Genomic DNA, 11794 nt, shown 5'->3' with positions numbered 1-11794 from the left:
ACCTCACTCCCACAGGGAATGCAGATCCAGGGTAGGTCCCAACTGCTGAGGTTGCTCCATCTCCCATCCCATGTCCCAGGGGCTGCTCTAATACAACAGTGACTGGTGACCCAAGATGGTTAAAAGCACTTGTTTATTGGTTACAATATCAACTCATGGCAACATCTTTCACTGAGCCACTGTACAAATACAAAGAAAAAGATCCATCCTGGAAAAAAAAAGCTATAAACAGAGTTCATACCAAGTGATTTTTTTGTCACAGGGAAGTCTTTTTACAACAGCACTGTTAAAGAACAAATGGCACAAGTCCCTGGTTTTTTTAATAGCTTAAATAAAAGCTTTAAGACTGTTTCTGAATACATACACAATCCAAAGGCAGTGCAGAATCACTTCATAATTGGTAACATTACCAAAGTTTTCCAAAGTAGTCAGCAACAAGTAAAAACAAAACAAAAAAAGCTGATGAGAGATCCTGGGAACTAAAGGCAAAGTAAAATCAAGCATGTTTAGAAGCATTTTACTTTGGACTCCTTTGGATGTAATATGTACTACAAGTGTTCAGATGCTTTTATTAAAAAAAAAAAAAGGAGAAAAACACAAAGAGAGCACCATTGTGTAAGTAAAACAAAGGCTTGAAATATCTAAGACTATTCCACCGAAGTCCATATTAGTTAAAACCTAAACATACTGTGTGGTATAAGAATGTCAGGCACATGTAATCTGTTATCAGTTATATCAATTAGTAACACTGTTCACACATTTACCATAACAACACTGCATTAACATTCTGCATGTATTTTACATAACCAGCAATTGGATAAAAGGCTCTGGTGCCTCTGAAGTGTAGGAGGAGTGTGACCAGCATGCATGCCAGAGTACTGGATACACAGTGCACCATCAACCCATGCTAAGTACTTGTACAGGAAATGCTATCTCAAAACCAGCCATTCTGCTACACAACCATTGATACCAACTAGTCCAATTAGCCAATACTCTCACCAACATCTTAAAGCACAGCACTAGTGGAGGTGACAGTGTCCTCAAAGAGGACAGACTACAACTCTTGGAATGTTTTCACAATGTTTTCATTCCACCTTAAAGTAATTAATGTGAACTTCATCGTGGGACAAGCGGTTACACAACTGAAGTAAAGAGTTAACTATTTCCAACCCATGCATTACATAAGGACACACTGGGACCTGCTGCTGCACCAGGTCAGCTTTACCAAGGCAAGGTCAGGCCCTGTCCATAGGCAGGGAAAAGCCTATTTATTCTCTGTTCCATTTCCACCGGTACAAATCTCATCAGTATACTGAGCTATCGGCTCTGCCAGGTGCTGCCCCTTCTCTGCAGTTGAGCACGGCAGAGGGTGGTGACGTTTGGAAGGAAAAGGGCTGGAGACAGCTGGGAACAGGCCACGTTACTGGAGTACAGAGTGCACATCAGCACGACCCGCAGCAGCTTTCTCCTCCAGCAAACAGATGCCTGAGCCTACACAGGAACAAGCCCAGGCTGGGCACTCGCCCGAAGGGAGAGCTCTCTGTTGCAGAGTTCAGTCTCGCAGGAAAACGCTGACAAGCTCTACCTGAATAAAACAAATTGTTACACCAAGCACATGGTTCTGCTTCCCGAGCCATGACCGACTGCCTTCAGAGAAGAGGCTGGGCAAGAGCAACTCAGCCACCATGTGGCACAAGGCTCCTGGCTACTCCATTTCTTAATGACACAACTTGAAATTCAGCTAAGGATGGAGTTTGGCAACAAACTTTGAAAGCCAGTGAAGATGTGCCCACTAGTGCTGCCAGACCTGCTGTGAGTGAGTTTGCTGTCCTGGTGCAGTCAGGAATCACAGGAGCTGCACACTCGAGCCCATGGTAACTGTGGGCACACACCAGTTTCTTTGAGATTCAAAACTGGGGTAAAACCTTTTAAGTAAAACCTACAAAGGGTCATTTTATTACCTTCCTTGTATTAGGAGAAGTTTGAGCTTTTACCATTGAAGCCACATCCATTTTATCAGGGGCATCGACCTTGAGAGGTCAGACAGCTGTTTAACAGGAATGCCATTGCCTGTGTGAGTCACCACATGGCCTCACACAGCACCTGTGGTACTTAAATCTGTAGGCTTAAAAAAATAACCCATCTCCAGGGCAGGAATGAAACGGCAAACGTCACCTGGGCAGGATCTATCACGGGCTTTCTCCAAGTTCCCAAGACGCACCAGCTGCTGTTTTCCCCGCTGTGCTCGGGCTTCTCCAGCGTCTCCTCGTGCGCTGACACAGGAGCCCCCTCGGACCTGGGGCACTTCAAACCCAGGGAGCCCAAGGAGCAGAGGCAGGCAGGGCTCTGTGATGCCTTTGGACACCTCAGCAAGTGGTTGGCATTCCTTAGTATTTATTTTAAAAGCAGCTGAATCCAACAGACAACAGCCATCCAACAATGACAGTGAAGTTATTTGCAGTAATAACCTTACAAGAGCCATTACCACGGTTACAGGATACCTGAACTGGTAAGAAAAGTTATATACAGCTGTAAAATTGGTTTTGGAGTTTCACAAGTAGAAACCAGTTTTAATACCAGAATGTAAAAATGGCACCTGTCTTGGCAAAGGTGTTGACTAGGAAATTGGTTCAAAACACACTTCTATGGAAAAAAAGTTTTTTAGAAAAAGAATATTTTCTTAAAATTCTTTAGTAACAAATTTCCAGAATGATTCACTCAAGGCAGCTGTGAGTTACAAAAAAAAAAAAAAAAATAATCGAGTGTAGCACTAAAAAATAAACTGAGTCTGCAAGATCCCAAAGAGCTGCTCACTTAAGAGAGTTGCAAGAATTCCACAATAGTTCTTTTAATGCAGACAGATCGTAAAGCAAAACGCTGAGGAACTCCTGTGAGACACAATACAGTGGGATTTTGGTCCTACACCACAAGGCTGCTGTTAGGAAATGTTCCTTCTCCAGCACAAGAGGTGCCTTTTCCTTATTTTAAAAGTGAATTTACTGTGATTGACTGGTACATTTATTGGCACCTTCACCATTATAAACATGGCAAGTTTACAGGCACAGTCTGGAAGTACTGAAATTTAGGATTAAAAATGTCAGAAACTTGACAAATAGTCATCTCAGCCAGAAATCCAGTTGGATATATTACAGAATTCTGGCCCTTGACTACCTGACCCAGAGACACCCAGACTCCCCATTGGTTCCAAGGAGCAATAACTAATATCATCTTCCAACCTGGTGATTTAAAATTCACGTTATTTTTAAAGTAAGTCACTTAAGAGAAGCCAATAGACTTAATCCCCCTTTCAAAAAAAGCCACAGACGTTCAGATTCCCAAGGGAACATCCACTGTTCAGACAGGCTGCCAGGCACCAGAAAGTTAAGCAAACTCCCTGGGCAGTTTCATATGGGCATCAGTCACTTGATTTTCCTCTCTCTACACTCAACTGTACCTGATCAGATTTATAAGCAACTGACATCCAAATCAGAATAAAATAGGGAAAGGAGAGGAAAGGGCTATTTACAGTGTTGGAGCTGCAGAACAACTGGCATCCAGTAACCCCCTGGCACAGCCCTCGGTGACCACAGAACGAGCACTGTCAAGGTTATCGTAGGAAGTTCTCAGGGGTCACAGAGGAGCATTTCAGTTACACAATTCCTTTGATAATTCACTGCACAGAACTGACAACAAGCACTTTTGGCTGTGCTGTGCTTTGGCAACCCCCGAATTTGGAGGGGGATTACAGGCGATTAACTGCACAGTTAAATCCTCTTTAGGAATTTAAGCAAAGTCCTGAATTTCTCAGCTGGTGTGGAACTGAGCAAGCTCTGCAGAGGCACTGCTCTGGGCTCCCAGCAGCAGCTGAATCACTGTCAGTGCAGATCAGCTGGAGCCTGAGATGGGCCAAACCCACCCTGTTCAGCCAGAGCTGAGCACTCGGCTGCTGCACGACAGCAGCGACCACCTCGCTTCTGTACCCACGGACAGCGTGGAATAACTGATGCAAAAAGCTGCAGGAAGGAAGCTAAAACTTCTAGAATTGGAATTATTTTTTTTCAAATTAATTTTGCTGTTGTTGCAAGCCTGCCTGGCATTAACTCCTTGGTGTTTGGAGGCCATGACTGCCAATGGATGAACCAGGAACCACTGGCTTGAAGGAAGAACCCCCCTGATTAAAAATAGGCAAGCGGGTCAAGAAGTGAGTGAATAAGGCGGTAGGTATTAACTGGGAGTCTCCAGGGCCTTTAAAAAAAACCCAAATGCCTTCCATTATAAAAAACACATACATACCATTGGCTTCACTTTATCTACAGTAAATTCACAAAAAACATTGAAAACAGCAATCTAGTTCACCCACTACAAAACTCAGAAGTGACATCTCAGGTTAAAAGCAAAGCTATAAATGTAGTTCCTTAAAAAATGCAAACATATTTCTTTACATACAGACAAATGTTACATGATTGGCTGCTATAATGTGTATATTCTGTTATGTACAAAAAAAAAGTACAGGATTAGCAGACTGAGCACAAGCAAAAACCCTTCAAGGACAATCTAACCAAACCACCAAAAACAAAAAGACTGGCTCTTAGTTTGTCGGTCACCATGATTATGTGTGCTGGCCCCTTTTAAAAAGTCAGTGATTTCTTCCCCCCTCCCCTATTTCTTCACTTGATTTTTTTTTCTAGTTTACAGAAAGCCTTTTTGTGTAATAATCAGTGAATAGAAAAACTTCACCTGCAAATACAAGGTAGAAATGTTATTTCACAGCTATAGGCTGCAGCATTGATCTCTCCAGATCTCAAATGGAGAATGTACATGTTTGGCTCCCAGTTAATTCCAGATTCTGAGAAAACTGTCCCAAGACCCTGTAGCTACAGCCATGCCGTCATCAGTGACACCTAAACAGCTGACACGGTTGTCATGGCCAGCCAGGACACCTGGAAAAGAAGAAGCAATGGAAGTTACTGACTGCAGGATGTCAAGGACTTCAGCTGTTACTCTGCTCTCCCAGGCAAGTCTTAAATTTACTAAAAGAAGTTGTAATGCAGGATTTTAATTATCCTTTTTGCCTTTACCCTGAAGAACCATAAAGAACACAACAAGAAACTCAACAATATGTTTTAAAAACATATACACACAGTATCGCCTCTGTTTTTCTCTCTGCCCTCACAATGTAATGTCTCCTTCCTGCCCCAAAGATGTCCTCATCCCTAATCAGGTTGTCTGTCCCCTGTTTTCAGCAATGCTGTCCACAATTTCAGCCATCAAGTATTTCCAAAATCAAATATGATGTGTCCTGACAATCTCCGGGTAACAGGAGCCACCTTGAGTTTCCCAAGTTTTTCAAACCCTCAGGATCACAAATCCCCCACATATCATGTCAGACTATCAGAAGAGGAGCACTATCCTGCCTCTTCCTGCTTTGCTTTTGCTTTCCCTCTGCCTGTTCTTGCCCTTGTCTGCTCTGCCAAGGTTCCACACCCAGGTCTATCAGAACTCAGCTACCCACATGTCCCTTAAGGAAAAGGATCTATTTTCAGTCTGAAAAGCAGAACTGATGTTCAGAACTGAACCATGCCCCAGCATTTAAGTTCCTGTAAGTAGCACAAAGCTGTGCTATAAACATGCTGTGTCCTGACAGAAGTGACTAATTCAAGGACCAGAAGTGTCCAACTTCACCTCTCTCCCAACAGGAGGAAATGATGGTCCCCAAAGCAAAAAGCCTACATCAGAATTACTGCCTCTGAATGGGTGCAGAAGTCAATGCAAATGTGTAATTCTGTATTACTTAAATTCACATACTTCAATGAAATGCATTTTCTGGAGATGTAACGTCATTTTGGAGGCTGTTCCTCAGCCCCAAGAGCTGAGATCTCCCAGCACAGAGATCTGTAATGGCTCATTCCCAAAAACAGGCCTGTTCCACCGACTGCAGCATTTACTGCACACACCAGAGATGGAACTGAAATGCAGTGTAACTACTGGAACACAGAACCAAATGCAATAAAAGGGTGCCATTCCAAAAGAACAGTGTTAAAAGGAAGCAGGCAGATTCCATAACACCAACAACAGCACTGGCCATGAACTGGCTCTGCATTCTGCACAGAGTGTGAACATCCCCTGGGACAGCTCCCAGCAGTTGTGTGTCCTCACCTGCCCTCTCCCCTTTCAGGGTGTCCCACACGTTGCAGTTGAAGTCATCGTAACCCGCGAGCAAGAGGCGCCCGCTCTTGGAGAAGGCGACGGAGGTGATCCCACAGATGATGTTGTCATGGGAATACATCATCAATTCCTGATCTGCACGGAGGTCAAAGAGCCGGCAAGTGGCATCATCGGATCCAGTGGCAAATGCATGTCCATTAGGGAAAAACTGGAAGTTTTAATTAAGAGACAAAAGTTTGACACCAGAAAAATACATTGTTCATGCAGGAGTTTAAGAACATGACAGGATTATTTTGCCAGGGTGACCAGAGGAAGACAGAATTTTAAAGAAATATTTGCATGTTAAAAAATGCATATAAACAACTATGCAAGGAAACCCCTCTGGAACAGTGCTGGTGACACCTGAGGACTGGAATTGTACCCAGCCAGTTCCCACGTGCAGGGTAACAGGAGTCACAGGGGATGCAGCTGACTCCTACAGAACAGAGCAAACCCCAGTTCTGTACATCCTGCCTGTGGGCCAGGAAGACTTGGGAGAAGTGGAACATCATGTTCCATCCTGAGCTGGTCAGCCAGGTTGGCTCAGCCAAGACAGAAGATTGTAAGCAATTCAATTTAAAAAAAAAATCTACTGCAAATCCGAGTCATCCTCTCAACATCCATATTGATTGAAACGGGAATGGAGAGAGCTCAGCACATCTCAGGGTCCAGGTCTAAGTATAGGATCTGCATTTTTGGACTGGTCATGCATTCGGTATTTTCTCAGCCTTAATAATTTTTCATGTTTATCAAAAACAGATGCAGCTTAGACTTAGATTTCATTCCCTATTTACCAGGGCTTGTATCTTGCAGATCAGAACATAGTGTTACTATGACAGACAGGAAATATAATCCAGTTTATAAATATTACCAAATTATTCCAGGGAATATTCAACATCAGGACTGATTTTTAACTCTGCCTTCCAGAATATTTCTCTGAAAGCTCTTTTCAAAGAAGATATTAAATATACTTTTGTTCAACCAAAACCTTTAAGATGAGGACACTTGGCTGTTTTGCATCCTCTCAGTATATTGCATTTATTTACATTTTTCAGTTTTTAACACATTGCTACATTGCAAAAAATCTCCCTAGTCCATTCTTCACTTCTTAAAAAAAGTGATGTCTCAGTTACTGAACAAAAACACTGCTGAAACTATTCCAAGAACAGCTCAATGCATCACAGATAATGGCAATAATAATTCAGTTACAAACTAGATCATAATTTATTAGACAACCTTCTCCAATTTAGCAGTCCCTACCCTAACTAACTGATTTTAAATCAAGGTAACTCAGTAGCTGAATTCATGTAAATATAGCCTTTATCCTCCCCCTTTCTTCCCACGTGGAAATACAAAGGATCACTTACACAAACTGCATTAATGTCTGACACGTGCCCTGTGAACGACTGCCTGCACATTCCATCCCGGATATCCCAAAGCTTCGAGGAGGCATCGCAGGCACCCGAAACAAAAGTCCTCATGTCTGGACTTAGGGAGAGACTCATCACATCTCCAGTGTGCCCAGTGAACGTGGTGGTCTGCTGACCAGTTTCAATGTCCCACAAAGCGCTGCAGATAAAAGGTTACAACATTAACACCGTGTCTGTGATTATTTCAGAGTTCAAGTTTCAAATACAAATAAAGGCACTGGAGAGAGGAAAAAAAATAAAGAGGGGGTGAGGGAAGGCCAACAGAGCTCAAAAACTCACCAAGTGGTGTCTCCTGAGCTAGTGACAATTTGGTTGTCATCTAGGAAACGACAACAGGACAAGTATCCTAAAAACAAAACAGTTATGTTAGTTTCCAACCCAGGAATAATAACTGCAAGTTTAAAATCCAAGAACAGCATCAAAGTTCTCCCACAGCCAGTGTGTGACCAACAGCACTGTTGCACAGCTCACAGCACACCTCAGAGTGAGATGGTTTCCTGTGGTGCAGTAACGAACCCAAGTGGAAGGAAACCATGGCTGACCTGTGTGTCCCGGCAGCTCCCGGCTCACCCGCACATTCCCCTCCCTGGTTTTCAGGTTGTATATGGAACAGATGTTGTCCAGGCCACCACAGGCCACGTAGTTGCCAGAGGGAGCGTAGGCACAGGTCATCACCCAGGAGGATCTCAAGGGAATGGCGTGCATCTTGGGAGAGACACAGCTCGTGAGGGCACGGACAGCAGCTCACACTCACCCAGTCACTCGTTCAGCAGCTCAAACACACCACGGGCACTGGGCACTATAAGTTTCAGTATCTGATTTTACAACGTATTACAGCTCATTCCATATTTACACATCCACACACACTGGGATGACAGATACCAGCAGTATCTGCAGGGCACATATACAGAACTTCAGCATGACACTACTCCAGAGCAAAGCTATCCTAAACTTAAACACTCACAACATTTGTTTATTCTACTTAATTTCTTTGTCCAACTCTTTTACATTTTTGAGCTATAGGCTGTAAGACAGGATAGTTGTGCCCAAGGAGACTGGACAGTTTATGTAAGCACAGCTTTTTAAATTCCTTCTCCTTTCTCTGCCCTCAAACCCAAAACCTTCCTGTAAATTCTGAGGTTGTGTATTTCTACAATTCAAAACCAAATTAGTTTCAGAAGAACACCAGACAGGCAGAGAGCAACAGCTACCAGCTACTGCACTAGCAATTTAAGAGTGAAAATGTTACATATTAGCTATGTAATTAACTGTTGCTTCAGAAACACACCCTACAACATATCACTAGTAATCAGCTAGTCAAAAAAGGAACAAAAAATTATGCCTGAATTAGAAACACTGCTGCTTTTAATTGACTTGCAACCATAGAAAAAACAGACACAAGCCTTCTCAAACACACAAATCATACATTAACTGTTGACAAAGATTATAAATAAGTACCTTATTCGTTGTATAACTATCCCAAATAATTAATTTTCCATCTTGAGAAGCACTGACTAGTAGCCTAAATATAAACATAAAATAAAATATGTTAATGTAAAACAAACCACAAAAATCTCAAAATATACATTCATCATTCATGATTACCAAGTGATTCAGAAGTTTCATAATTTCTCAATTACCCTCTGCTTTTTCTTTTTCACTGGAGGGGTGCATTTGTTGGGAAAAGTCTGCAAAGATCTAGATCTACACATGACCTGACTGAAGAGTCACATGTGCACAGGGACTCATGATTAGCACTGAACACAACTTGGTGAAAACGCATTTTATGAACTCCCTCCACGACTGCTTTCATTATTCATATCATAATATTCTAACTACACAGTTACAAGAAAGCAAATAAGGAATTTAGGTGAAAATAAATCTGGAGAGCACAGTCCAGATGTATTCCTCTCTGGACAACATGACAGAGACACGAGGCAGTGTTACCACCTGACCATCAGTTGCTCTAAAGGCAGCATAGCAAAATTCCAACTTTTCCCACTATGTACAAAAGGATCTTTTTTTCAGTGAAATAAAATTGGTCCGTAAAGTTTTGAAATCTTTGTTATCACAGCAGTTACATGATTATTCAACATCTTGGAAAATACAATGCCCAGCACTCCAAAAATACGCCTCACCACATACTCTCCTCTGCTTAAACAGACTCAAAAACTTGGTTAAAAATGAAAGAAGGAAAAGGGAAAATACCCATAGTAAGAACAAGCCAAGTACCTCTCCTCTCAACCAAGGCTTCTCTATCACCCCTCTGCAGTTTTAAGAAGGCAAAGTATAACTAAACCCAAAAAACCTGTGATGCCCCTGCAAGGGCACCAACATCACTCCATAAGACTCCCAAAACCTGACATTAAACCTGAAGCTGACAACCTGATTTCCAACCCTTACATTGCAGGTTTAAGCCTCCCCTGTACCAACCTTGAGTCAGATCCCCAGTGCATGGCATAGATTTTGGCTAAGTGACCTCTAAGCGTGCGCCGGGTCCGCATTTGGATCCGACCCACGGAGTCCAGACTTGTTGTGATCTAAAAATAAATAAAACAAACCCCTGAGATACTGAGAACTATTTTTAATGCACGAGATAACAAAAATACATGTGAACTTTGATAGAACATAATCTGCCTTGGCTCACAACAAAATCAAACAAAAAAGGGCTACTATTGCACACCCGGGATTAGGTCCTTGCAACACTGACAAAAGCAGATTTTACAGCTGACACACTGTAACACTCTTCACGATGGCTACACCTGAAACTTCAGGAAAGCTTTTTAAAACACTACTGTGTAATAGTAAGGTTATTTCAGGTTATCAAATCTGAAAGTTTTCAATTAAAACCAAGGAAAGAAAATCCTCCAATGTTTACTGCACTGTTACTTTTTTAAAGCACGGTAGAACTTTAAATGCAAAATCTTTTTGATCCCAAAATACAGCTAAAAGACATTTATTGAAGTCTTTCTAAATACATTAAACACAATAAACATGCTCTATTTAAAAGGTGAACTGGAAGCAGGATCCATTAAGATGGTGGGGGGTTTTTGACTGGTTGGATTTTTTTCCTGTTTTGTTTATTTGGGTTTTTCTGGTGGTATTGTTTTGTTCTGTTTTAAATACACAGCACATTTCCAAAGGTTTCTTTCACTTCATTCTTTCAGTTACTGAACAGGAACATGCAACAGTCATAAACTGGTATTTTTAACTTTTTATCTACCAAGTAACAGCCTATACAAAGAATCAGGAACATACCTGAGCCAGAGTTGTGTCACTGCACGCTTTCCTGGCATCCTGAAACAGAAGAATGGAACAAGTTGAATTGGAAAGGCAACACTGAGCATCAACTGAGAGAGTGTCTAAACGAAAAATAACTCAAGTTAGGCTTCAACACACTCAAAAAGCCACACACCACCACCAGCTGACATCCCATACACCTTCTGTCACCCTAACTGGTTGGATTGTTCAGGGGATCTAAAGCACTGGCACACAACTAGGGGTAGTGGAGGAAAAGGGACTTAGGAAGGGCTGTGCCCCAGCAGCCTTTGAATCTCCCTTTCTACAGACTATGGGATTCAAAGGCACTTGCAGCCATCCTGAAGTCCCAGTGCCTACCCTTTTCCCTGTATTCCTTCCCTGGGGTGGATGTGCTTGCTCAGGGTGTGCTGAGCACAAGGGAAGAACTGATCCACCTGGAAAAGCAACCATATATTACACATGATTAGCAAGCTCTGTGCCACGTGAGGCTGTACATTAATTATCAACCCCCTTGGTATCACAGAGGTGACAGTGCCAGTTGGGAGAGGCAGGATGGAAATCAACAGGCAGGATCTGAGCAGGACAGACAGCAGGATTACCAAAGCTTCTTCACCTGGTGATGCATTTGATGCAAAATGAAGGGGAAAAAATGAATCTACTAATGTCCTCACTCATTTCATGGAACGAGTGGTGCTCAGCTCTCCATACAGACATTCCTTCTTTTTTCCTTATGTCAGACTGCATGGACATAGGACTTATTTTCTCCACATGATTCAACTTGACCTAAACACCAGACTTTCCTTGCATTAACATAATCAGTCACAGACTGAACATCTGACACAGGTGAGCACCACTGAGCCTGGTCCACAACACTGATTTTGCAAAACCCGGTTTTAGTT

The 11794-nt window shown here is 42.4% G+C and overlaps 1 protein-coding gene across 5 annotated transcripts in view; it reads right to left on the bottom strand.

Moving 5' to 3' along the window:
• Positions 1 to 114: 114 nt before the first annotated feature.
• The window catches only part of GNB4 (G protein subunit beta 4), a 67585-nt gene continuing 55905 nt past the window's right edge, over positions 115 to 11794 (bottom strand). For all 5 annotated transcript variants that reach the window (XM_027685416.1, XM_027685415.1, XM_027685419.1 and 2 more), the window contains exons 3-10: positions 10893 to 10931; positions 10068 to 10174; positions 9093 to 9156; positions 8177 to 8339; positions 7914 to 7980; positions 7572 to 7773; positions 6157 to 6373; positions 115 to 4940 (exon numbers count right to left, since the gene is read on the bottom strand). In XM_027685416.1, the coding sequence (XP_027541217.1) occupies positions 4834 to 4940; positions 6157 to 6373; positions 7572 to 7773; positions 7914 to 7980; positions 8177 to 8339; positions 9093 to 9156; positions 10068 to 10174; positions 10893 to 10931 (966 nt within the window). In that variant the 3' untranslated portion in view covers positions 115 to 4833. The remainder of the gene's footprint in view (positions 4941 to 6156; positions 6374 to 7571; positions 7774 to 7913; positions 7981 to 8176; positions 8340 to 9092; positions 9157 to 10067; positions 10175 to 10892; positions 10932 to 11794) is intronic.

The sequence above is a fragment of the Neopelma chrysocephalum genome, unplaced genomic scaffold (assembly GCF_003984885.1).
Source record: "Neopelma chrysocephalum unplaced genomic scaffold, ASM398488v2 Primary Assembly neopelma1_69, whole genome shotgun sequence".
Lineage (NCBI taxonomy): Eukaryota > Metazoa > Chordata > Aves > Passeriformes > Pipridae > Neopelma > Neopelma chrysocephalum.
Note: the sequence above shows the minus strand (reverse complement) of the source record. Positions and strands in the feature narration are given on the sequence as shown.